Source organism: Poromitra crassiceps, assembly GCF_964638095.1.
Source record: "Poromitra crassiceps genome assembly, chromosome: 1".
Taxonomy (NCBI): Eukaryota; Metazoa; Chordata; class Actinopteri; order Beryciformes; family Melamphaidae; genus Poromitra; species Poromitra crassiceps.
Window position 1 is genome coordinate 30,958,546 of NC_139623.1, and position 27,361 is coordinate 30,985,906.

At 42.2% G+C, this 27,361-nt stretch overlaps 2 protein-coding genes across 2 annotated transcripts in view; both read left to right on the forward strand.

Moving 5' to 3' along the window:
• Window positions 1-665: 665 nt before the first annotated feature.
• f11r.1 (F11 receptor, tandem duplicate 1) lies at window positions 666-18,250 on the forward strand. Its single transcript, XM_083640990.1, has 10 exons — window positions 666-1,067; window positions 5,427-5,489; window positions 8,820-8,933; window positions 9,062-9,202; window positions 11,160-11,362; window positions 11,468-11,570; window positions 14,577-14,684; window positions 16,013-16,025; window positions 16,164-16,227; window positions 16,406-18,250. The coding sequence occupies exons 1-10, from the start codon at window positions 1,016-1,018 to the stop codon at window positions 16,439-16,441; spliced, it is 897 nt and encodes a 298-aa protein (XP_083497116.1). The 5' UTR covers window positions 666-1,015; the 3' UTR covers window positions 16,442-18,250.
• A 1,995-nt stretch (window positions 18,251-20,245) lies between these two features.
• ubash3ba (ubiquitin associated and SH3 domain containing Ba) overlaps window positions 20,246-27,361 on the forward strand; it is a gene marked incomplete at its 5' end in the record, with an annotated part of 35,877 nt that continues 28,761 nt past the window's right edge. The window contains one exon of the mRNA XM_083634263.1: window positions 20,246-20,379. Within this exon, the coding sequence (XP_083490389.1) occupies window positions 20,246-20,379 (134 nt within the window). The remainder of the gene's footprint in view (window positions 20,380-27,361) is intronic.

Genomic DNA, 27,361 nt, shown 5'->3' on the forward strand with positions numbered 1-27,361 from the left:
TTGTTCAGAATTCCATCACTATTGGTATGAGATAACAGTGAAACTGTTATCAAAACAGTGATTCTTCTACATTCTCTAGTTGTGTTCACTTCTTGTAAATGAAACAATGGTGAAGTTTAAGAATTCATCAATTTGCTGAGGACCTGGAACCCCTCGAGGTCAATGTCGGACCTCTCTCTGGGTCAGTGGGTGCATGATCCCCAGACCCACGTTGAGATTGAGAACCAGCTGGGCTATGGCACTGTTGCACTTTGTTCACTGAATCAGAGCAGTTTTATATTCCAAAACCCCAGCCTGGCTGTCTCCAATCCATAAAAGTTTTATTTCTTAATGAAAGTTTAAATAATTTGGCCATGTTTTCAAGTAGCCTGCTGCCTAAATATAAATCAGTATGGTGTAAAATGTACACCATAAATGTAAAGGCTATTCACCCTATTGGGAAATAAATCACTAGGCTATTTGGAGGAGATGATAGGTGCAGAACATTTTTGAGCTATTTGTCAGTGTGACTGTAGCCTACAATGAGACTGCCAATAAGGAAGTGATACTGAATAAACACCAAATGCACCAACAAGTAGGCTAATGGACATCATTCCAGAAGCTGAGGCTGAGAGTGGCGCAGGGTGCCAAGAAAGTCTATAGGTCCGTCCGTGTGTAATTCTGATCAGTGCAAATAGGTTTGCTTCGCAGTCTCCCCTTATCCTTTTCATTCTATGTAAATCCATTTCAAAGTAAATTGTTGTCGTCGAACCGGTTTTCCGCTTGCGTCAGCCAGGTAGCAGACAGGGTCTCATTACACTTCTCGTCGGGCTGTGTTCACCTGGGCTCGAGCTACAGGTGAGGGCGGCGGTTTCTTTCTTACAGTGGAGACAGGATCCAGAACACAAGTGTCTGCTCGTTTACTCGACACCGGGAAGGTTTTGACCTGTTTTTTTTGCCGTTTATTCAGGAGGTTTGTACTTTAACGTGGGGCTCGGCCTGTAAACAAAAGGACAAAATTGCAAGTGCCGACGACATGCTTGTCAACGGATTGGTTTCGGTGGCTTTGTTCCTGTATGCAGCAACAGGTGAGTTTTGGCTACTAGGCGTAGGCTGCCTTGTCTAGTTTTAGGCCATCATAGTTATATCCCCCATACGTGTAGCCTACACTTCCAGCAGCTGCATAAAAACAGTTTAAATGAACGGGCGGCCCTGTGTGTCGTGAAATTATGTCGGACTCGGAAGTATTTTGTTGTGTCCTTCCTTATAAAGTATCCTACTTTAGTAATCCTAGTAGACTTATTGCACTAAAATTTGGCCTAAGGTGACAGTCGACAGACTAAAATCTTCTCTAGGCCGCAGATTGCCGAAAGCTAAGTGTTCTTATACATTTTAGAAGGATAGCTAAGGCCAGCGACTGCCAGTGGTTCTCAAAGTACGGCCCGGGGGCCTCCAGGGGTCCTTCCAGGGCCAGGGGGTCCCCAGCTAAATGTGAATAATTTATTTAGACTAGAATTCCATCCATAAGTAACACAATGACAGAATGAATGGCTATGTTGGTCATCATGGGTTTCATACCCTTTCTGTAATAAGACATCTAAAGGCAAAAATCTTATCAGATGGGGGTCTTGTGTCAGTTTAGGGGTCCTTGGCACGGACACGTTTTGTTAGGCTACAATTATAACAGCTCATGGTATTGCCCTTGGTATCACAGTAATTAACTCAAGCTGGAATGTCATAGTATGAGTAATACACAAGAGCATGACTCACTCAGCTCACTGGAATATATTGGAGATTTGAGGAAGAATGCTCAGCTCCTTCACCCTGAAAAGCCTATAATATCTGGTAGCCTACAATCACCCAACCCATTCTTTCCAAAATATAGAAACCAAAAGAGCCAAGTTTCTAATCTGCAATAAGAGACAAAAGCTGGAGCTGCTCCAATAAAGTGGACACAAAGTCAGTCTTCCATTCATTATCAAAGGAGCAGCTAAGTGATTTGACTGTAGATGAGATCATTTGGAGAGGCTCGTCTCCTGGCTTTGGGAGACTGTTCACAAATCTGTCCCAACATCATAGGATTAATGCATTTACATTTTATTTCTGGGTATATTTTCTCTGCAGAAAACAACGGGGCGTTTTGCCAGTGAATAACCTAGAATTACCCGAACTACTTTATTGAAAGTTTTGTTTTGATCACTAGTACTAAAAATGATGAAGACTAGCCTATATAGCCTACTTAGAGCTTAATACATAAATGTATTTATGAATTATGATAATCTACAGCATACCTTCAGCTGCAATAGCCTGATCATTTTCTGATGATCAATATATATATAAATACAGATTTCTTCAGTTTCGGTATTAGATATGCAAGTTCAGCGGCAGCCTAATATGCTTTTTCTTTTGAAATACTCTCTTTTGCTCGATGAATACTCAGCGGTGCACCTGCAAGTCACAACATCTGCCTCACGACTACTAGCCTATAACGCAAACGCACACTTTGAATACAGTGTGTGTTACAGGCATTGCTTAGTAAAACCCCTCTTGGAACGTTTTGCAGTGAACAGTGAAATTGACTAGAGTGGGATTTAAAATTGTGCCTCTTGTCCCAGTGAGTTTCTAGTCTGTCTGCCCTGTTAATATCTTACTATGAAAGGCTTTTATCTCCCCTCCCCCTGAAACTCACATGGTAGCCATGCAAACAAGGAAGTCATGGAGGGCTCTGGTGTCATTTTACACTGGCACCTTTATCTGCATCAAACAAAAACTATGACTGTGCCTCCTTATCTCAGCTGTTTTGTTTGACTCCGCCCACGGGAAAAGTCAGCAGTGTTTGGCTGTTACTAAAATTATTAAAATACCTTGCCCTGCCTGTAGGTGGGCAGATGTCGTCATAGTATATACAGTGATTGTAATGTGTCAGTCACTACATTCTTGTTTTATTTTCTGGCAAAAGTGACTTGTATAATGACTGGTCACAGTTAATGATTAAATGGCTGCTCCTGTTGTGCCATGTCATGAAATGCAGGCTGGTGTGTATTACAGAGGCTTACCAGGGTACACACACTAGCACTTACAGGCACAGAGGTGCTCTATGTCTATATTTATGATGTGACAGAGTGACACAGTGATGCTTTAGATCAGTGGTGACCAATTTGGGGCTCGAGAGCCAAGTTTGGCCCGCGCTCTGTTTGTTTTGGCCCACCACGGATTTGGGGGAGAAGACTTTTTTTTTTTTTATCCAGAATGCAACTCGGGCAAGTTATCAGATATCTGCACTGATTGCAAAGGGTGGACGAGCTTTTTCATGTGGTGACTTTGTGAAACAGTGTCTGAATGTGGCTGTGGATACTGTGTTCACTCCTGAGATTGCATCCCTGCAAATTGTCATGGCAAATTGTTTACAAAAGATGGACAATAAAGCTGATTTTCAAAGTACCTTGAGGATTTTTCAAGTTGTGAATTAAGTCAAATTTCTCTCTTGATTACAAAGGTGGAAAATACAACTGTTTTTAACTGGGTGTTTACTGATTAAATGTTTAAAGGCCGGCTTTACCGTGGGGAATATGAATATATATTAATTCTTAAAAAATCTTAAATTTCGAATCCGTTGAAATTAGATTTTTTAAGAATTAATATATATTCATATTCCCCACGGTAAAGCCGGCCTTTAAGCTCCCCACAAATGCAGATGTTTTTTTAAATATATATAACCAATTGCAAATTATTACAATTACCAAACAGATAAAAAGTAGATTATTATATTGAAATGTTATTTTAGATTTAGAATGTTAATTTTCTATAAAACACAATACATTTTAATGTAATTCCACAACGTTTATTTTTGGCCCTCGGCCCTCCACCCAGATTGAGTTTTGGCCCTTCATGGGAAAGAATTTGGGCACCCCTGCTTTAGATGCTCAATGTCTACATTTATGATGTGACGTGACACAGTGATGCTTTACATGCCCTTGCATCGCTTCTGTTCTGACGCCCAGTTGAACCTAGTTTCAGCCAGACCGTTTGTGCTGTTCACAGGAAGTGTTCTGGCTCAGCAGACAGGAATGAAACACACTTTGTTTGTCCACACCCTGAACATTTGACCCCACTGCGTACTGCAGGGCAGGCGCAGCTCTGAGCGGTTGCTGTGTTTTTAAATGCTTTTTGAAGGGATGCCAATTGTGACATAGTATAATATGTATATGTCATAGGGTTGGAGGTAGAAACTAGAAAATAACAGACACCATGTCATCATATAGATTGGTGGTACTGCACTGATAGGTTTGTTAGATACATATTGTCAGAATAACCTTGTGTGTGCAATCCAACATCCACTGCCTTATGAATGTTGCCATTCTCAGATGGTCAAATTGTTCACGTGGGCTCACTTTTCAGAGCTGCGTTCATTTTGACTTGTGGAGATTTATACTCAAGTTTATCAAGTTAGATCTGTGCTCTGTGCAGCAGCAGGGATTTTCAGGTCTTATTATTGGCATCATGTTACCTGTGCAGTGTGCATTCAAAACTATTTTCCTGTGTTTCCTCTATTATATATACATTCAGCAACGGAGGTCAGTCGCTGCTTAACTCTGACCTCTGCTGCTGCTATCAAGAGTCATGCCGAGTCTTCATTTGATCTGATGGAGCAGAGCAGTCAGCTAAGTGCAGGGTCCGTTAAACTGTGTCAATCATAATGAAGCAATTCATGGGAATCAATGAAGATTTGTTTTTAAAGAAAAATATTAAAGCAATCTTTTTCCTCAAAGCAAAAATAATTGTTTGTTTTCGATGGGTCGTGGTGTCTTTAATTAAATTAATTACATTAAATTTGTGAAATACCTTATATACTGTGATATTTTGGTAAATACTGTACCGTACTTTGAAACCGATAAATCCCTAGTACTTAGGGCCCTTCTGGTGCTGGCAGAGATGTAGAAACCTCCCGGCAAGCGAGTGAGATTTTTTTTTCTTCCAATCCCCCCCAAACTGTATGCTGCTACAACTCCATCGTACCATCCTAATGCTAAAGCGCAATGCAATCCAGGCAGCGTTTGCATAACAATCCAGCCAGCGTTTGCATAACAAAACCATTGTGTGCTTAACCCAGTGCTATGTTGCTCAGGTTAATTTCCTCAACAGTAGAAGCCAATGTCTGCAGTCACACATTTTATGGAAAATCACAGAGAATTATTAAGATGGCAGCTGAAAGTTAATATTTACCCATATATCCCTCTGTGCAATTAACATATTTCTTGCCACTTTTGTGTAAATCCAAGCTGTGCATATACACTGTATTATGTATAATAAATGGTAGTGGATGAGTTGAGTTCCCTCCCCTGATATGTGAATCGCTTATCTAGAGTATTAGTACTACTATACTACTAATAGTATCTATTCCTTTGAATAATAATACTCATATTGCTCACCTCTGTCACCCTCCCCAGGTGTCTTTGGGCAGTTCTCAGTCACAACCAACACTCCAAGTGTGCGGGTGAAAGAGAATGACGGTGAGTCCTAGAAAATGTAAATTACTTTGATGCACAGAGGAAGCCAGACAATGAAAACCATCTTAGCAGGACTGTGCTGTCAGCTACAATGACTAAAACGGTGTAATGTACATATAGATTAACCATATTGCCACTCATCAAAATAAACATGGAATGTACATATAGATTAAACATATTGCCCCTTATCAAAATAAAACAATCACATTTTCAGCTATATCTTATGTTTTTAAAGGCAACATCCTAATTGCAGTGTGCCATATTCCTTGTTGAACTACTGTTGACCAAATATTGGCTTTGTTTAGTATTGGATTGACTGAACACTGAAATGTATTTCTCGGCTTTGGATACACAGACTTACATTTAGGCTTGGGCCCATTTTTGATAATATTGTGATATTTCCAGAATCAAAATGTTAGTTTCAGAGGCTATAGTGAGCTCAGTTTTTAAGCCAAAGCAAAGTTTCTGATATTATATTAAACTAGAAGACCTAAGGCATTGATTGTTACCATGCTAGCTTGTCCGTGAGGCAAAATCTTGGCGAGGGGGCGGCACTGCAGAGCGAGTGGGGAGTGACATGTCGGCAAAACTCCGAATGGTGAAATAAGTTTGCTTGTTCATCCGTTCACCTGCCTCGCGTTGAAGCACTTTTTACAGACTGGCTTCGTTTGATGTGTCCGGGCTTGCCTTCGCTGTCGGCAACGTAAGCAAAATACTTCCACATTTCGCTATGTGCATTTGCTTAGTCCCTGTCGGGCTGTGACTGAAGGAGGAGGACGGACTGTGGCCAGAGAGCGAGCAGAGAGGAGAGGGGAAAATCAGCACAGCACACCCACACATGAAGCTGACATAGGCTACTGCTCTTATTATCACAAGATCATTTCGCCAGTTTGCTTTAATGTGCGCGTGCGCGAATGATTAGATTATGTCCGCTGGAACATTAAGCAACGTGTGTAGGCTACTCCTCGCCCATGAGAGTGTCGCGGAAAATGACTGCACCCGTTTCTCACTAGTATCCGCTAAAGCGCATACCGCTCTTCTGACAGGCTGGAAAGTGGTGAAATCTCCGCGACGACGGGGTCGCGCTTATACCGGCACGGCGCCTTTCTCACATGCAGGCATTAGACCACGTTCCGGTCATTTAGCGGTACAAAGCGCATGTGGGAAAAGGGCTTGTGTGTGTGTGTGTGTGTGTGTGTGTGTGTGTGTGAGAAAACATCTACAAATGGACAAATCCCCTCAGTCCAATGTTGGGTACCTAAATTGTCTCGTATACCTTTTTTACATCAAAAGTCCCACTAGTACATGTTTTGTGTTACCCAGGAAAGCAGCAGGGGGCAGCAGCATCGCCTTTTAAACTTTTAACATCGCATTCTAAACCCCCGTTTCTCCACTGCTGTAGGCTCTCTCTTCCCCCTCCCTTTTCCCTTCTTCTCTCACACGGCTGCCCAGGCGGCAAGTTTTTTTTATTCCTAGGTGAAACGCGGGATGACCACGCCCCAAACTCATTTGATTGGTCGCAGCCACTGCTTCTTCCTGAAAACGTGCAGCAAGTAAAAAAAAGATGTGTTTAAGATCAGGCAAGCGGATCCATTATTTTTCTTGTAAGATCAGGCAAGCACCTTACCCATTATCCTACGAGCTGCGCACAACCTGCCCTGAACTTCCCTCCCCCCTAACCCTAATCTTAAACACATATTTTTTTTATTTGCTGCACGTTTTCAGGAAGAAGCAGTGGCTGCGAACACGGCCCAATGAGTTTGGGGCGTGGTCATCCCGCGTTTCACCTAGGAATAAAAAACTAGCGCCTAGGCGAGTGTCAGGCCAGCCAAAACAAAATGGAAACTTCTGGGTAAAAATGTCAAACTAATGTCATTTAAACAAGTAAATAGCCTCACTGATGCACATTGGAGGAGAAAAAGTTGTTTCAACAAGCAAAGCAACAAACATTGTATCAAAATACTCGTTTTGATGTTAAGATTACATAATAGTGAAACTGTGGCTCTAAAGCATTACTAAAAATTTTAATTAATTGTTAACGTTTCAACGAGGGTTTTATTTTGAAAGAGCTAAAGCGGATGACCTACTTATACATTCTGGCTGACTTGACGCATTCTATGCGCTCGTGCATGCAGCATGAGAGAGATACTTTGTTCTGTCGGCATATTCCATCAATGTAAAGTAATTAACTGTTAAGAAAGTCGAATTTCAGCCTGTGGGAATCACTGAATCTCACTGATTCACGCTGGAAAAGGAAGCGGCAAATCAGCAGGAGGAGAAGTAGGGTTGGAAAATCACGCGTTGGACCCCCTCCAAGATTTATATCGCTATGGGGCGCAGAGTCGTCACGTAAAAACCCACCTCATTTGCAGGGTTGCTCTATATCGGTTAAACGGCCCAGCTTGGAAACTTTTAGACTGAAGAAAATGCCACTAGTTTGTGGATATTAGTGGGATTTTTGGCCAGTCTAAAAAGGGGCTTCAGTTATCAAAACAACAATTGACGACCCCTGGTGGTTAAGAGTGTTGTGTTTTTTACTGCAAAGGGAGATGTAAAGGTATTCATACTACGTAACATGATATGTAATGTATGTACCTACCTGAAACATAAAATAAAATAACATATAAAACAAACAAAAAACACTATTGGGAATGTAAGTTTGGAAAGATTTAGTTCATATTAGTTACGGCTGGAGTAAAATATACCTGCTTTTTGACTTTTGATGGGCTAAGAGTTTTAAAAGTATTTTCCATGTACAAGTCATTCTTCAGGAACATTAAAGGAACACTCCGCCCATTTTCAACCAGCTTTGTATCATTAGAACATCAGTAGTATATCAGAAAACTGTAAACTGTTTTGAAGTCTGTCATTTAATTTGACAGTTATTGAGTGTTAAAGTGTGGACCAGTGACATCACTGGTCCACACTAACTCAAATTAATAACTCATTAACTCAAATCAACTCTCAATAACTGTCAAACTATTCATCATTCATCTAGTTTGACAGTTATTGAGAGTTGATTTGAGTTAATGAGTTATTAATTTGAGTTAGTGTGGACCAGTGATGTCACTGGTCCACACTTTAACACTCAATAACTGTCAAATTAAATGACAGACTTCAAAACAGTTTACAGTTTTCTGATATACTACTGATGTTCTAATGATACAAAGCTGGTTGAAAATGGGCGGAGTGTTCCTTTAAGTATGTAAATTTACCCAAAACTTTGATGGGCAGATACATTCCGAAACAGTTTCTGTTACATATTGCATAAGACAGGAAATAATTTCTTTAACTGTGTGATCATTTTGGATTAATTGAAAACTGTAATTTCAGGGGCTGATCTCACATGCTCTCACTCAGCCGACTTTGGCAAAGCCAGAGTCGAGTGGAAGTTTAGCGACATAAAAGGCTCAACAACATATGTGGTTTTTGACGGGAAACCCACAGGTAAGTTGATTCACAGTCTGTGTTTGTGTCTGTGTCTATTTATAGAATGTTGACAGAATATTTTCAGGTCATTTGTCCGTATTTTTATGGTAAAAGTGTTATTATGTAACGACGCAACTCTCCCACAGCACAGTATGAAGGCCGCGTGACAACATTCGATGGTAATGTGAGATTCAGCAAAGTGACCCGTAAGGATAATGGAGTTTACGACTGTGAGGTCTCTGGCAACGGCAAGTTTGGGGAAGCCAAAGTGAAGCTGACTGTTCTGGGTAAGGCTGAGTTTTATTAAAATTAGGGCTGTCAGCGTTAACGCATTAATCGCGATGCGATTAAGGGCCGCCCATAACGCGTTATTTTTTTTAATCGCGTTAATCGCATGCCGCTATTTTGTCCCTTCGTCGCACCCGTACTTGTAGTCAAGCCGTTCGCAGCCGTTTCCTGTCTCCTGCCTGTGGAGGCATGGAAGACTTAAAAGACAGCAATGCGCTTCTAAATGGCTCATTTTACTTTAAATAACTCCCAAATGGCACAGTGGACAAGTCAAGAGCAGTAGTTTGCACCTTGTGTAAAACGGAATTAAAATATCACCGAAGTACATCGAGTTTGAGCTATCACCTAAAAGCTAAGCATACCAGAGCAGCTAGCGGCCAGCTAGCAGCTAGCAGCCAGCTAGCGGCCAGCTAGCAGCCAGCTAGCTAGCGCGAGACTCATCACTCATTCTTCCTTCAGAGTCTCGGATGCGCAGGTCCTCTAACCACTGGGGGGTCGGCTCCAATGGCTTCACGCGATACACGTTATCAATACACTACACAGTTTCCAATACCGAGCCATTATTCACATGGAAGTGCCAAAGTTTTTAGCTTAGATACAGCCTTCTTCGGCTGTGTCATTTTGGGTTTCGACTGCTCCACAGCGCCGCCGCCGGAAGTATCGGTTCTGGAGCGTTCTGGAGTGTTTACAATTATTGTGCATTTATTTTCTATTCAAGATGCATTTTGTAGACATTTTGTGACCTCCTGTCTACATTGCACTTCTATTGAATTGAAAATAAATCTAAAATTCAAGATCACAAAGTACATTTATTTGCATTAATTTGATTCCCAATCACGACACACTGGTAAGAATTATTAATATCTAATAAAAAATGCTTTGCAATGCAAAATAATGGCATTTTAAAGATGCGATTAATCGCGATTAACTGTAGTTAATCGCACGATTAATCGCGTTTAACAAAATTAATCGTTTGACAGCCCTAATTAAAATATTTATTAAACCTATCCCCACCCTATTTGTAATCCACCCTGGCTCATGTATAGAGAGCCAAAGTGAACGTCACTTCCTGCTTCAGCATGATACCAGAGATTTTCATCCGTAATTTATTTTCCCATAGACATATTGTAAAATGCCCTTTAAAAATAGTTTTACTTGGTCAAACCAAGCAATTCAGCTATATTTCGAATCGGGAGAGACAATAGAACATTTCACTCGGACCAACAAAAAAAAACATCGAAAAAATATTTGTCTGTTTTTGTCCGAGTGAAATGTTATGTCGTCTCTCCTGTTTCTAAATATAGCTGAACCGTTTTGTTTGAACAAGTAAAACTATTTTCATAAGCATTTTACGAAATATCTATGAGAAAATAAATGGCGGATGAAAATCTCTGGTACCATGCTGAAGCAGGAAGTGACGTTCACTTTGGCTCTCTATTGCTACTGTAAAAGCTGTGAGAGATGCAGACATATAAACCCAGGTGAAGCCTTCATTTGTCTTCAGTTCAGTTATGTTTATAGCCACTTATCACAAGCACGTCTCAAAGGGCTTTACATAGCATAATCACAGTCACTACATCATATATCTACACACAACATAGGTTATACATATATATACATATATATATATACATACAATATACATCAAATACATACTACACATTTTACTAGATTATATACATGATGATACTATTACTACACAAACACATGTATTTGGACTGTGGAGGGAAACCGGAGCACACGGAGGAAACCCAGGCAAACACGGGGAGAACATGCAAACACCACACAGAAAGGACATGGGTGGAGATTCGAACCCACAGCCGTCTTGCATTGAGGCGACAGTGCTAACCGCTGAGCCACTGTGCCCCATGCCGTCTTGAGTTTATGTACTGTAATGAGGGCTGTACAGCACTGTATGTTGATCAGGAACAAACTGTATGTTGTTGTGTCCCGCAGTGCCTCCGTCTCCGCCCATGTGTCGAATCACCACATCGGTCACAACGGGCAGGAAAGTTGTGCTGTCCTGCCACGACACCGACGGCTCGCCCCCTTCCACCTACACGTGGTTCAAAGATGGCACCCCTCTCCCTGAAGATCCCAGCAAGTTTCCTGCCTTCAAGAATTTCACCTACAAGCTAAATCCAGTTAACGGCATTCTGGTCAGCTACTTGCCATCTCCTCTCTCTGCTTACACAGCTGCAGTTTCTCCTAAATAAGAAAAGAAAAGTAGATCCCTTTCAAACGTGGCCTGTCTGTCCCTTTAGGAGTTCCCTTCTGCATCCAAGATGGACTCGGGTGCGTATTACTGCCAGGCTTCCAACGATGCCGGGCCTGCTCAGCGCTGTAAGGGTGCCAAGATGGATGTCCGTAAGTGCTCTTCACTTTCCAAACAAATGCTCTTAAAGAGATACTCAACACTTTTTCCACTTGTTTCTGCTGTAAATTAATATATAGGAAATTAGCTGTGTTCTTGAGGAATCCAGGTCAAAGTCCTGACATTTACTGTAAAACTGAGTAATTCCTCTTCTCTTCTCACATATACCTATGCAGTTCCATACAAACCAAAAAGGCAAAAAGGCCAGCTATAGACTCCAATTTTCCTCCCTTTCTATTGGCAGAGCTCTTGATCAGTGATGTCACCAAACCCAGCCCACCCATCTCTCGTGCCTAGGCCCCTCCCAGCCAAAGTTTGTAAAAGTGGCTGCACACCATGCTGGGCCTATGGAGTGTGGAGAATTGTTGAATAGAAATAGAGAGAGAGAGAGAGAGAGATTTGTGGAGCGTTTTGATTAGACTGCATAGTGTAAATTGTAGTATTTAGTGGTTTAGGTTTAGTTTTAGAGTACGTCAGATAGCCTAGGTTGTGTTTGTTTGTAAAAAAAACAAAAAACATGTTTGATTGTTTGCATAGGTATGTGAGAAGAGATGAGGAATTACTCAGTTTTACAGTAAATGTCAGGACTTTGACCTGGATTCATCAAGAACACAGCTAATTTCCAATATATATTGATTTTCAGCAGAAACAAGTGGAAAAAGTGTTGAGTATCTCTTTGTAGTATTTAGTAGTTTAGTTTTAGAGTAGGCTACGTCAGATAGCCTAGGTTGTGTTTGTTTGTAAAAATAAGTGTTTGTCTGTTTGTTGAGTTTAGTTTAGTGGCCAGGGACAGGTTAGGGATAGTCATGGGTTGAAAGTGTTGTGTTCACGGGGGCAAAAGCTACACCGGTGTTCACGGAGACTAGGACATCAGGCTGAAATGGCTGCAACAACTGGGCCTAGCAGCTCCGCTGCCTCAAGAGGGTGTTTGGCTGCAATCCTGCATTCCCCCCCGGATAGTTTCTCTAGCCCACTGCCCCAGTAGGGCAGCGCCAGTGTCACGGCCACCACCAACAATACGCTGTGTTTTATGTGAATATTTCGGCTGGTTAGAATGCATTTCAAGAAACTGCTCTAGCTAGCTTTCATTGCAAAACTTCGGCCAATGCTAATTAGCCGACTCCTGTCTGCCTGCATCACGCTAGCATGTTAGCCAGGCTAATATGCTTGAGGCTAATTAGCCTTGAGCTACACTGAATAACACAGACCCCGACAGCTTTGACTGGTGTTGGCTCGCTCCCCCAGTGGTCCCGATGCATCCATATACTTCTACTACCTTCAGATAAAGGTTGTAAGCTCACCTGTAACTATCGGTGACATTCCTGATACCATCCACTTCCATGATCTTTAGACATGTTGTAATCGGTGACATTTTGGAACCATCGGTATTGTGCTAAGCTAACTTTCACAACAATGAACAAGGCTCATTCAGGCTTAGTTTTATAACTTTTACTTGCTGCTCCTGCACATCACAGCACAGGCTAAATGATGCGACATAAATATACATTATGTAAAGTCATTGCATAAATGTGTTTTTATTGAAAAAGTGTCATCAAGTAAGCAAGTCTTGTTGGAGTGGATATCACAGTGCAACCATGTTACGGTCAAACTGCCCATTTCACTATTCACGTTGTATTTGCAAGGCGTATATATACACCCCATCGGTGGATGTGTGTTTCTCTTAGGGTTTACATTTAATTTTATTTTATTTTGTCCAATATTCAAATATTCCTGAATTGCATTTTGTGTTACAAATAAGTATTATTTCTATCTAACTTTTTAGCCAGTTTAAAGATTTTTTTTTTTAAAGTTTTGGTCGGAGTGAAATGTTCTATGGTCTCCCGATTATAGCGTTAGCTGAACCGTTTGGTTCGACGAAGTAAAACGGTATGCTGGTGTTTGGACTGAGAGAGCCTGGTGACGCAAGGTTTGGACAGGAGAAGCGAGGGGGTGGTGGAAGGGAGAAACATCAGCAGCAGATCCATTCACAGCGCTAGCTGGCTTTAACTGAAACTACACATGTGTGAGCAGGAAATGCACAGAGCTCTGCCATTGGATCTGAAATTTGCCAGCCCCACAAAAGCTCATCCTATCCAAATGTGGAGTGGGCGGATTCGAAAGCCTGAAAACACCCCGCCCTTTTTTTGAAAAAAAAAAAGAAAAAAAAAAGACATGAAGGCCAGGCTTTCTTCTCTCTGGTCACGGGGGGGTTGCATATCTCTTTAATGTTTGCTTTCATACATGTTGTTATACATGTTTTGCTTTTGTGTTTTTATGTTTCCTTATGTGCTCTTTGAGTTCCTGTCTGTCTTTTTGGCTTTTGATTCTGTGATCTGTTTGTCACTGTATGCTTTGACATAATGTGCTTTTAATATTTGAATGTGTGTCTGGTTGAAACTGTATTGCTGCTATCTTGGCCAGGGCTCTCTCGAAAAAGAGATCTTGTCATCTCAATGGGACTCACCTGGTTAAATAAAGGTTTAATAATAATAATACTAATAACAAAAGCATGTTTTAGCCTGAGGCCTGAGCAGTTGCGGAATGAAAACATTGTAAAGTAGTCCATGATCAATATGTTTGTGTTTGCAAGTAGTGGCAATCTTGAAACCTGTTTGAGCTGGTGTAGAGCGATCAGCATGCAAACACTAGAAAGTCAATAAACTGGTTGGGCTGCACACGTCAACAGGAGCTGTCAAAAGGCCTATTTTTCACTTTGGAGGATGTCTCTTGCAGCGGAGAACTATTCTAATCTAGTTTCAACATCTACAATTGTGGGTCAATTCACTTCCTATGTATATTGAAACTGTAATTCACATCATAAAGATAGAGGCACCATTCTCTATTTCTTTATGGACTGGTGTTGGAACTTGTTTAGGATTTAAGTTTTGAATTTTGAAGATAATCCAGTTCCTGAATTGATTGAATTGGAAGTTGACCCCAACCCAGGTGTTTGACTGCAACTCAAAATGTGATGTCTTATGTGAAACTGTTCTTTCCAGGTGACGTGAATACTGGTGGTATTGTTGCTGGGGTGATAGTGGCTCTCCTGCTACTGGCCTTACTGGGACTTGGCATTTGGTATGCCAACAAGAAAGGATATCTGCCCAGTGAGTGTACATTCTTTCTACTCCTTTATTAATAGTAATTACTATGATCACCAATATTCTGATATTCAGCGTTGAAATTGAAATCCAGAAACCTTGTACCTCCAAATAGTGTCTTTATTAGGAAGTATGGGAAAAAAACCTCTCTCCCGTCAATTAAAAAATTTATTTTTTTAGACCTTAAAGACTAGCTGAACCCAAAAATGATTATATTTTTTATTTTGGTTCAAATACCTGGGTATTCAGTCCACCTATTTAATAATGTATGCAAAGAATGTATTTCACAAAAATCAAATTTCTTTAGTTTTTCACATCAAAAGTTAATTTTTCAAGATTTCATTCATAACAGTAATCTACAGTTTTCCTGACGTCACATAGTACTATCAAATTTCGACCCCATTTCAACCAATCATATCACAACATGGCAGCTGTCAATCACTCTTCATTTCAGGAGAATTTTCTCCTCGAAATTAAGGAAAAAATGTGTCTGTAACCTGGCAGAATTTCTAGCCCATAAACTAACTAATAACTTGGCCAATTGTATGTAACATACAAAATAAAGCAAACGGTAATGTCTAAGAATGCAAAGAAATGTAACTGGCTCGTTAAACTCGCATTCCAGGATAACGTTAACGTCCAGGCGGGCAGGCAGCACTCATGCATCGGATTGTCCGCTCCGCTCCACACGGAAGTAGCTGGCTGCCTGGTACTCTCACTCTGTGGATCCGTAGCGCCACAACACGCTGAATCCCAGTCGATCTGAGGGCAGAACACGCCAGGATTGGCCAATGCCAAATCAAGTCCCCAGAATTGTCAAATCAAACAATCTACATGCTTATGGCCCGCCTCTCAAGCCTCTGTCATCTCAGACAAGATTTGTTTTCAGTCTGAAACGTCTCCGACCTACGCACCACTTGGGTTCTGTCAGTGGTGTAGTCTACCTTTTTTCAGAGGGTATACTGACTCTGACTCCCCCCCCTAACCCTAACCTAGCTTTGAATCTGGCTAATGCGGAGGATATATGATTAGATTCTGGGTGATAGGCTTTAATTTTAGACTTTAACATAGTGATATTGAAGTTATACATTAAGATTTGGATGCATATTTAAGTTGAACAAGTGTTCAAGGAGAGTCGCAAAAACCCTGGAGTCTATCCCTCATGTCATCAATGGCTCGGTTTGGAAAAAAATTCTGGGGTGGGGGGGACGCACTATCAGTTACAGTAAAGACAAACCAAATTGCAGGGAGGTGCAAAGTATCTGTGGGGTATTGAGATGTGCGGAGTCATTCGTTTGACTTACATTTGTTTTTATTTGTTTCCCCCTTTACAGAGAAGAGTGAAAGGTAAGATCATTCTCATTGAAGCTGACTCAATATGTTAGCAGATTAGTCTGTGCCATATTACTTGATCCAGATATTTTCCCTCAGGTTACATCTGTCTCTGTGATTGGCTCAACTTGTTGTTTTTTTTATCCCCCCAAGCAAACCAAAGCCCTCCGTGGTCTACCAGCCTCCATCTTTGTACGGCGGTGGTGATGATGAAGATGTAAGTAAGACTGTGTCTCTTTCAACCTAAATGTGTCATTCCAAGTTTACAGTAGAGACTTTAATTTCCTCACTCAGTCTTAGTATGTCTGTTTATTTGGGACACTTTCCTTTGTTCAGCACATTTGGATGTTAAGAAATGTTTTCCTGTTGTGATGTTTGATGCGTTTGTGTCCCAGGGGGAATTCAAACAGAAGTCGTCCTTCGTGGTATAGCCTGCAGGGAGCTCATGGGTGCGCTGATGAGGATGACGGGCGGGAGAACACTTTATTTTTATTTGTCTCTCAGCACATGGGATTTTTCCCCTCTGAAGTTGTAACTGTTTTCAACATCTTGTGTTTTGATTTGTTTTCATAGACTTGTATGATTGTTGAGTTGGCCTATGCTCACCCTCATGATGCAGTGCCTCAACTTAAATGTGTTGGATACGTCACTTTGGATTGGAATAATTTACTAAAGACAAGTCATGAAATGTTAAGACTACTGACACTGCTGTCTTGTGTACATTGATAGATTTGGTAATAGAACAAGCTTTGATAATTTGCCACTCGTCTTTAATTTTAACCTTAGAAATTCTGCCGCCTATGTTGCGTGCATGGGCGGTTTTTGAGTTTCCATGCCTCCTAATAACAAGACTAATTCACTTTTACTTTAAATAAGACTTCACGTGAATTACAGTGACTCATCTGGCACCAGCTGAATAGAATTTTCCATGTGGTTAAAAAAAAAAGCCTGTATCATTCTTTCCAATAACAAAAAGGTATGTAAATGCATGAGCAATTTACCCCCCTACCCCCACCCCCACCCCCCCGTAGTGTGAATATCATCACTTAGTGATCGCAATTTACTGTTTGAGAATGTCGAAGAGGTTTTTTATTTTTCTTGTTATGCTTATTTTTAATTGAACGACAATGTACTTGATATGTACAACGTCTTTTCAAGTTTTAGCAAGTTTTGATTCGCTGTAAATAATGACACATCTTGTAGTTTTAACAGTAGCTGCAACTGGACCTTCTCATTGGCCAACTGGAAATGCTAGATTAACTTGATCTCATCCATGGCTATTCTAGAAACTGGCTTGTATGAGACTGGATCAGTGCAAAACTCTCTTTTAAGGTGGATTTCCTCTTGTTAATTTGCGGTTGTACTAATATTCTCATGTTTCTAGTGTATTTGTGTGTGTGTGTGTATATGTACAGTATGTGTGTATTGGGTGCAGTGAGACTAGAGGCAAGTTTAATGGGTGCTGAGACAACGGGTGGAAACCTCTGAACTAAATACTAAGGCGTAAAACTTTAATGTATGCTGCCATTCATTTCCTGTTGGAACAAAGAGAGGTGTCCGCTGTGATGTCACACTCCTTCATATTTTCCTTGTGGAAATATACACATGAATTTGAATTGACATTTATTAAACATGTTTTCCAAAATGATTGATTACCAACACATTGCCTTTAAAGTGCCTTTAACTTAAAGTGATGGAACTAGGAATATTACACATTTGGTGCAGTAGTATTTTCTCTTCAGGTCATGTGTTATAATTCTTACTCATTTGAAGTGATTTTCCCAATGCCAGTGCAACATGTCAGTTGTGATAATGCAACAGATGATCAATATTTCTGACCACAGCAGTGGTGTGAGGCAGGTCGCCCCCTACATGATCTTTTGAGATATACTTGTAGGTAGGGAATACCCCAACCTTCCTATGATGGCAATTCTCATCTTGGTTTTATCATCTACCTCCAAACACTCACATGGCACTAATTTGTTTCCATGTGTTATAATTGAACAATACTCAGGTTATGTGATTAAATTGTTCGATAAGGTCAAAAATCCATAGATAGATCCATACTATGAATTTGTTATTCATATTCAGGTCAAATATTTAAATTGGCAAACACCATAGGTTTCCTACATTGCTTGACACAAATCTTGCCTATGTAGAATAATTAGAGCTGATGAATCAGCTGAGATGATCGTAACATTGACTATATATTGTTTGATAATAAAATTGTGTTCACTTGGGTTGTGCTGTCATCTGTCAACAAGCTACTTTATAAAATAATCATTGCCTTCCATACTGTAAACAGGAAGTTGAGCTACGTACACTGTTAGTTAATAGCCTCTTAAAAATACAGACAACAGATAAGTGCAATAAAAGAAGTAGCATGTCCGTAATAAAGAAACACATGTACATAGCCTACATGATGTTGGTCTTAAAACACATTGTAACATGAAAGTATTGATGAATGTGTGCTTGTTTCGATGTTGCATACATGGGCTACTGTCGCCTTGGCATGTAGACTAGTCCTATCCTCAAAATGACTTCGCTATGTAGTTAGAAACTATCATGAAAATCAATGTATGCCTACACATACTAGATAGATTTTGAAAATAAATAAGAATGGCAGGAGTAATACACTGGGTACAAGTATGTACTGGTGGCATAATTTGCAACCAGCTGTACAGATTTAATTTAAGTTTTGTTGGGGAGTTGATGCTTAAAGGGATAGTTTGCATTTTTTTAATGTGGGGTTGTATGAGGTACTTGCCGATCAGTGTATGATGTATTAACATGCAGTAGAATGCAGCCAGCACGGTCCCAATTTGGAGAAATGGAGACCGTGTCAGGCAATAAGAATCCAAGGTGTCTGACCTAATGGAGCTGGATTTTTTTTTAATTAGGGCTGATTAATTGCCCTAATTACCTAATGTGATGTCACTTGAGCAATAATGACATCATCACTGAGTGCTTGAGTGACATCACCACTATGTTCCAGAACCAGACTAAACTGTGTTAACAGGGGTCCACTAGTATGGACCCAGGGGTCCACTAGTATAGAGGAAACCCCAGGGGAACACTGGGAGAACATGCAAACTCCACACAGAAAGGCCCTTTCGACGAGATAGCACCACCTGGGCACGAGGTACCAAAGGCATGGTGAGACATACCTAGCCTGCGTAAACCAGCCTCCACGGTACCTCTATGTAGCCTATTATCAGTCACGAATAGTCTGGCGCTTACGCTACAGTCATAGACATAGTCTGACGTCATGTTGAAGGCTGGGTTTACCCAGGCTGTCAGTGTCAACAGCATCCCATGCGGGACCTTGCTGTGAAGTGAGAGTGGGGTAGGAATGCTACCACTGACTGTGCCACGGGAGCGTACCTATGTTCCCCGGGTCCTATGTTCCCCGTTTTTCACTAACCTCTCCCAGCCCCCACGCCAAACCTAACCTCCCCCCATGCCTAAACCTAACCTCCCCCAGACCCTAACCCAAAACCTAACCTCTCCCACCCCCACGCCTAAACCTAAGGTCGGCATTGCGGCTTCTATGTTCCCCGGTCCCACAAAAACGGGGAACATAGGACCCGGGGAACATAGGACCCGGGGAACATAGGGATGACCCCGAGCCGACAGTGAAATTCCGGGGTGCATATCTGAGACTATGAGTGAAACGAATGAGTAGGCTAGTCGAAATCGGAGGCTACCATTGACCCACACATTACGTTTGAACAGCAAACCGGTTTGTTATTACAGCGTTGTAGGCTAATCTGGGTACTGTCTCTTTAAGAAAGGGGCTGCGCAGTAGGACGGAGCTGCAACCTTTTACGGGCTGAGCCGTCGCTCACTCAAACGGTTACCCCCATTCATAAATAAGACATCGTGAGGGGAGGAAGTGTAGTTGCATCTGATTTCTAATTCAGCACACCGGATGCGAGGCGCTGGGAGGAAAACCAGACATGTTCGTCCATCTCCGTCGCGGAATGTGCATCGGGGCCATGGGTGAGAGAGCAAAAGTGACTTCCGATGGCTGACCCCCCCCTGCTAATGGTTTTGAGACGTCAGGAGGAGGCAGCTTGTTGGGCTTGGCGTCTCTGAGTATAGCTTCTTCCGCTCAACCCAAACAACCCTGGTTGAAATTGCCTGTGCCGCTTCCATCTTTCTGTTTCTTTTTAATGAAAGCACATTAGCGGATACGAGGACTCAGTTGACCAATGGAACAGCTGTAGTGAGTTATGGCAGCTAAAGAGGACCTCTACTCCAAAGTCACCCCGCGGAGGCAGCGCCAGAGCCGGCCAGGCGCCGTCAAACATGGGTCCGCCGCCGCGCTGGACGTGCTGCTGTCCATGGGCTTCCCCAAGACCAGGGCGTGAGTACACCGCTAGCCTACGCACTCACTCTCACACACTCTCTCTCTCTCTCTCTCACTCACTCACTCACTCACTCACTCACTCACTCACTCACTCACTCACTCCATCTTTCTCTCTCTTTCTCTCTCTCTCTCTCTCTCATCCCCCCCTCCACACACAACCCATCTGATATGTAGGGTTGTTTATGATACTTTTGTGGATTGTGGAAGTAGGATTCAGGTGGAGCACCAGGATGTCCCAGAGTTGCCAGCAGTAGCATCCCTGTTAGAAACTGATTCATTGTCAAAGTTTCCCTGATGCTCCATGTGTCCCTCCTCTGTGCAGGGCCATTCCAGCATCATGGGCTCATCTTCAGCATCACTGCAGCTCAAGCTAGCTTTGCCCTGCATCTGGTAGACACATGTCATTTGCAGGGGCGTAGTGGGGGGTGAACTCAGTTTATCCACGTAAAATGTGAAATGTGGCTGAATGTTTGCTCATCTATTTTCAGATCAACTGTTACACCAATCATTGAGGGCAAACAAGTTTACTCTGTATTTACCACTACCCTTGGTCATTTGGTGTTCCCGGAATCTTAGTAGAGCATAATACATACGTATACCGGTAGGCTACTGCCTATTGTTACAGAATGTTACATTCTTCACATTTTAGAACAAAAAGGAATAACATCACTGCTGTGCTGTGTCACTGATACTAAAACCAACTCTGTGTTTACTGCGTCAAGTGTTTAACTGGTCAGCTTGTGACAAAACATGGTTTCATCACCTCCTAACCTTTAGGGAAACAGTGAGTTGACAGGAAACAAGGAGTGTTGTGTACTAAGTGTAATCATTGGATATATAATCACATTAAAATAGCAAAGAATTAGGATTATTTCAAGAGTGTGTAGTCTGCTTGCAGCTGCTATTTCAAGGATTACACGTACATCTCTGATTAACAATGCATTATTGTTGAGTCACATAGAACTACGACGAGTTAATTATTTGAATATTCATAGGTAAAAATTATATGAAATGGAAATCACTGTTTGAAGGAGAACAGCTGAAACCCACACTGGCTGATCGCTCAGTGCTTTCCTACTGCATAAACAAGCCTATTAGTGCAACTACTGTATGTATTACTTTTATGAGTACACAAAACCTAAAGGGGTAATATCACATGCAGTTTAAAAACACACTTCCTCCTATGGTCTGAGACAATCCAATCAACATTTAAGACAATGAAGAGCAGCATTAAAAGCAGAAACCAGAATAATGATACTTGTACAAGTGTGAAATATGACATGTGGAGATGAGGGAGACTGTTTTCATGCAGATAATATTGAGTTTTTGTTTTAGTGGATTCTATTAAACCTGATTATTTGACTTCCAGTAACTAGATCCATCTCCGTAGAAAGCAGTTTTAATTTGTAATAATAATAATAATTATGATTATCATGATTATTATTATTTTGGGTCATAACATGGAGAAATTGCAGTCAGGTTTTAGTAGACTACATAGCACAAAAGAGTAGACTGCCTGTTTTATACTAACCAAACTTTAAACATGAGGTGCAAGGAAATGTGCAGCTTAAATCCTTTGAGACCTTTGATACAGTAGAAGGCACAGTTTTAACTGATGGCAGACTGATTTAACTGCTATGGCAGCGACACCCACATTATATATTAAACCCAATGATCTAAATAGCCTTGTCACCCACAAAAGCCTTGCAGATTGTAGGTGTGCGACGTCTCAAAATGATATTCCACTTAACAAAAGCGAATCTGTAATAGCCCACTTTGAATTTTTGTTAGCAGAGGTGGTTATGTCAAAGCTACTGGATGTATTCCTTGATTCAGTACCTGATCCAGGACCTTTTGTGCTTTAAAAATGACTTTGTTTTGGATATTGTTGGGATGTCATGATGATATATTTTTCCATCAGTATTCAGTGTGGTGCCAATGCTGCTGTATGAATGAAGAGAAAACACTGATTTGATTTTTTGCCCTTCAGCTTCACACACATTTTATTCACATCTATGTGAACTGTCTCCCTATATGAAGCTAATGGCCCAACGTTAAGGAATGGCTGTTGACAGCTATCAATGTTTTTATAAGTAGGTCAAGAGGGTTGGGCAGTCTTCTTTCTTTTAGCTGAGAAATATTTCCAAGATGAAGCCTTTTCATCCTCTGTGAATCTGGATCCACGCTTTTCTCTTTTCTGATCCAGACTGCAGCTTTCTCGACTACTGCCTCATCTACTCTACTTATGCCCTGCAAAGGAAATGAGTGAGTTGGTTCGGTTATATTTGCCACCACACATCTATTATTAATGATATTCTAATAAACCTAGGTTTGATTGAGGCTATAATAACATAATGAAAGAGAATAGTTTAATGCCATCACCTTCAAACATTTCTGGTCTGATTTCAGAGGACACAGAATAACAATCTAAGGGGCGGGGGGTACGATTCTTGATACAAATATTTTTATTTAGAGCAAACTAATGCAGGTAAAACTCATAGCAACTATGCCAGCAGTCAGCACTTCCCCGGGGGCTGAGGTTGTTGTGTTGGTCTGCCTGGGCTCATGTGTCTCTGGAGGTCACGGGCCAATAGTTCCTCCAACACTGAAACACAGAGAGTCAAATGACAGTGAACGGGACACTTTAGACCAAAGACGGAAAGCGGCCTGCCTATACTCATCCAATTCCTGGAATATCGCCCCCTATGGCAGCATCAATCTTTGCTATTTACTGGTTCTCTATGTATGTTGAGAATATTGCACCAAACTACGTACGGCAATATGGCAGTTTAATGTTGCCTTGTGTCAGCAAACATTCACACCAGGATTTCTGAATGGTTAGCGTTCACTCTTGATTTCGGCACACACCCCGTCCAGCATTTATTGCAGTAAAACATAAACTTAAACAACGGATGTGCATTGTTCACTATCAGGTTCTGCCCTGTATTTTGGTGGTAGAAGATGAAGGAATAATAGTTATCTGCCATAGCTTTGGGTCGACAAAGGCTTCATTGTGTATGACGGTTGCTCGACCCAATAGGGAGCATGAATCACACACACACACACACACACACACACACACACACACACACACACACACACACACACACACACACAAACACACACAAACAGCCCTTCTGTCTAATGAGGGGAATTCCTGCTGACTCATGCAGGATTTGACCAGTGTTATCAGATGGGAGCTAGTTGGACAGTGGCCACTCCCTGTGCTGCCTGGAGGAAGACACCCTGATCATCTGTTAGACAGTGGCCACTCCCTGTGCTGCCTGGAGGAAGACACCCTGATCATCTGTTAGACAGTGGCCACTCCCTGTGCTGCCTGGAGGAAGACACCCTGATCATCTGTTAGACAGTGGCCACTCCCTGTGCTGCCTGGAGGAAGACACCCTGATCATCTGTTAGACAGTGGCCACTCCCTGTGCTGCCTGGAGGAAGACACCCTGATCATCTGTTAGACAGTGGCCACTTAGCCTGGGTAAACCCAGCCCCCAGTGACCTGCTCTCAGGCTTACCCTGCTTACGAGTCACAAGGTGAGTGACTGAGAGCAGGTCTGAGAGCAGGTCACGTGGGGGCTAGGTTTACCCAGGCTAGTGGCCACTCCCTGTGCTGCCTGGAGGAAGACACCCTGATCATCTGTTAGGGTCAGAGGGAAACAGATCCCAGCTGAGAACATGACGGAGATGCACACAGTCTGAAGTTTCATCTGAAGTCTTCTCTCTGCTCCAGCACTCCCAAGCACGTCATCCCTATTAGCTTGGTGGGGTGGGATAGGTTCGGGACAGGAATGATCAATAATTCAATATTATTGTTTATCATCTTTCAATGGAATGGTATAGATAAAATCGTATTATCTATAATGATACATATCACGATACAAAATTATCTTGATGAACAACAACAACAATGAACAACAATATGATTATAATTAGAATGTGATTTCATGGGTTAGCAGATATATATCGATATCAAAATAGATCTTTAGAATTATTGTGAAATTAATTTGGTCCATATCACCCAGCCAGTTGGAGGACATAGGACAAAGGTCCAGTCCAAGTCAGTGTTGTTTGGGTTATAAGGAAACTTTAATGTGTGCTGAATGATGACAGTTACCTGTTTATGAAAATAAATCAGTTTACTTCTGATTAAAAAAAGTTAAATCATGTGGAAGAAGGTATTGAAGAGTTTGATTTGCAGATGGATACTGCACTTTCTGGGACTTCCTTAACCCAACACTTTGGGACTTTTCCTCCTTTTAAAGTCAACCACGACCTGGTCCTCCTGCTTACCCTGTGAACCTACGACCTGGTCCTCCTGCTTACCCTGTGAACCTACGACCTGGTCCTCCTGCTTACCCTGTGAACCTACGACCTGGTCCTCCTGCTTACCCTGTGAACCTACGACCTGGTCCTCCTGCTTACCCTGTTAACCTACGACCTGGTCCTCCTGCTTACCCTGTTAACCTACGACCTGGTCCTCCTGCTTACCCTGTTAACCTACTACCTGGTCCTCCTGCTTACCCTGTTAACCTACGACTTGGTCCTCCTGCTTACCCTGTTAACCTACGACCTGGTCCTCCTGCTTACCCTGTTAACCTACGACCTGGTCCTCCTGCTTACCCTGTGAACCACGACCTGGTCCTCCTGCTTACCCTGTTAACCTACGACCTGGTCCTCCTGCTTACCCTGTTAACCTACGACCTGGTCCTCCTGCTTACCCTGTTAACCAACGACCTGGTCCTCCTGCTTACCCTGTTAACCTACGACCTGGTCCTCCTGCTTACCCTGTGAACCACGACCTGGTCCTCCTGCTTACCCTGTGAACCACGACCTGGTCCTCCTGCTTACCCTGTGAACCATTTGAATGACATCCTAAAGTGGCAGTTACATTGCTCTCTGTCTCTTCCCCTGGCCTTTTCTGGCCAGTGTATACGATGGATTCCTGATTCCTCCTGCCGTGATTCAAAATAGGACAGACTTGTTCGGAGGAAGGAAATCCTGCCTCTCCACCAATGTCTCATCCACAGCCTCCTTTAAGACCCCTCCAGGGTCCCATGGGGTGAGGAGATAAACCTTAAGTTAACACCCACTGCAAGATCATTTGCTCTGGGAATTCATTCTGGGGTTGGTGTCTCTTCTTTGGCCTCAGTCCATTTTCTCTCCTGCCACCCACCAAGTCTGCATTCTCCTCAAATCATCCCTGCTCCATACAACCTTATGCTCTCCTCAGTTTCATCTCCTCAAATCATCCCTGCTCCAAACAACCTTATGCTCTCCTCAGTTTCATCTCCTCAAAATGTGTATTTTTGCAGTAAACTCGGGCATTTTAACATGGGGGTGAATGGGGATTGACTCTCTTTTGGTTTCCACCTCAAGTGGCCATTCGAGAAACTGCACTTCGTCATTGGCTTCATCTGTCCAAGCCTAAACTCCACCCTCAGTTAAATGCAGTTATTTTGATACTGCTTGTTTTGTGTCATATTCAAATGTTTTCCACTGTCCTCTGTGCTTGTTTTGTGTCATATTTGAACATTTTCCACTGTCCTTTGTGCTTACCAGGGTATTCTTAGTCCCAGAAAAGGTCGTAGCTTTGTCATTCCTCATTTTTGCTATGGCTTGAAGCATACAGTACAAAAACACAAACTGATAGCTTGAGCTAACGCTATTACTCTGTCCCTCACTGAGCTTGTGGTGTTTTGCGGTCCTGAGTTTAATACATGCGCTCACCTGGACGGTGACCTGGCAAACACCTTTCACATAGTGCCTGAAGTGATTTTTACAGTGTGGAGAGAGTGAGTGGCAGTGGAGTTCTCCACAAACTCTTTAGCAGTTTGTCTGCCTCGTGTTACTGTTGGGTTCTGCTCAATGTGTGTGTTTGTGTATGGAGGGTGTAGGAGCCAAATTTGGTCTGGTCTTATTTCCTGTGTGATTACTGATTATGTGTAATAATTTGTATGTCCATGGGAGGTCACTGTGCCATATTACCTGGGCTCAGTTGATCTTTATAGGTAGATTAGGTACTGTCTTCACTGTTTCACCCCGGAAGGGCAAAGGGTTTTTGACCGCTTCGCTACGCTGTGGCGGTAACAATTGTTTGGTGTGCTCTGTGCCTTTGGTATTTTTTGTCCAAAGAAATGGACTGTATTCACTTTTGTGCACAGGAGCAATAAATGCATTGTTTCCGCAAAGCAAGGACAGTCTCAATCGTTTTTCTATACAGCACACAACAAGATGGTATCGTATATCTAGCGTTAACATCATAGCAAGCACGTCAACCAAGCTATCCAGTGGTTAGACAACTCAGTAGTTAACAGTATCAGACTGGGCTCCTATAACAGAGGGAAAGGCGGTCACTAGAAGTACACATGCGATGGTGCTCTACAGAGCTTACTGTGCTGTCTTCAGAAGGGATACGATATACTAGGTGTGTGTGTGTGTGTGTGTGTGTGTGTAGAAGAACCTTCATCGTCGCCACAGAAAGGGATGCGATGGAGTGTGCGAGGCCAGGTCAAAATGGCATAATTGTGGCCAAAACAACAGTTGGCTGTGTTTGGAAATCCACCTGGAATTTGAAACCATTCCAGATGCCACCGCAATTTTGTAAACACGCATCTGTCCAGGATTGGCTGAAGGAAAGAGGACCTAGAACCATTGGCTGAATCTGGTCGTTTTCTTTCTCGTTGGGGCCTGTGGAGACTGGAGAGTCGAATTGTCCTACAGCGCCACTAAGAAACATTCAGGCCGCAATCATCATGAGAAGCAGGAGATACATGGACGGCACGTCTGCATTCATATGGAGTTTGCGTGCATCAAGATGCTATACTGTACATGATTTGAGGAAGGTTCAGCAGCAGTCTGATCCTATGTGCAGTACACAGTGTATTGCAGATGGCTTTGTGGATAGCCGGCGAGCAATAAGCTGCTCCCTGCATTGCCTGATGATGATATTTGACCTTGTTTTTTC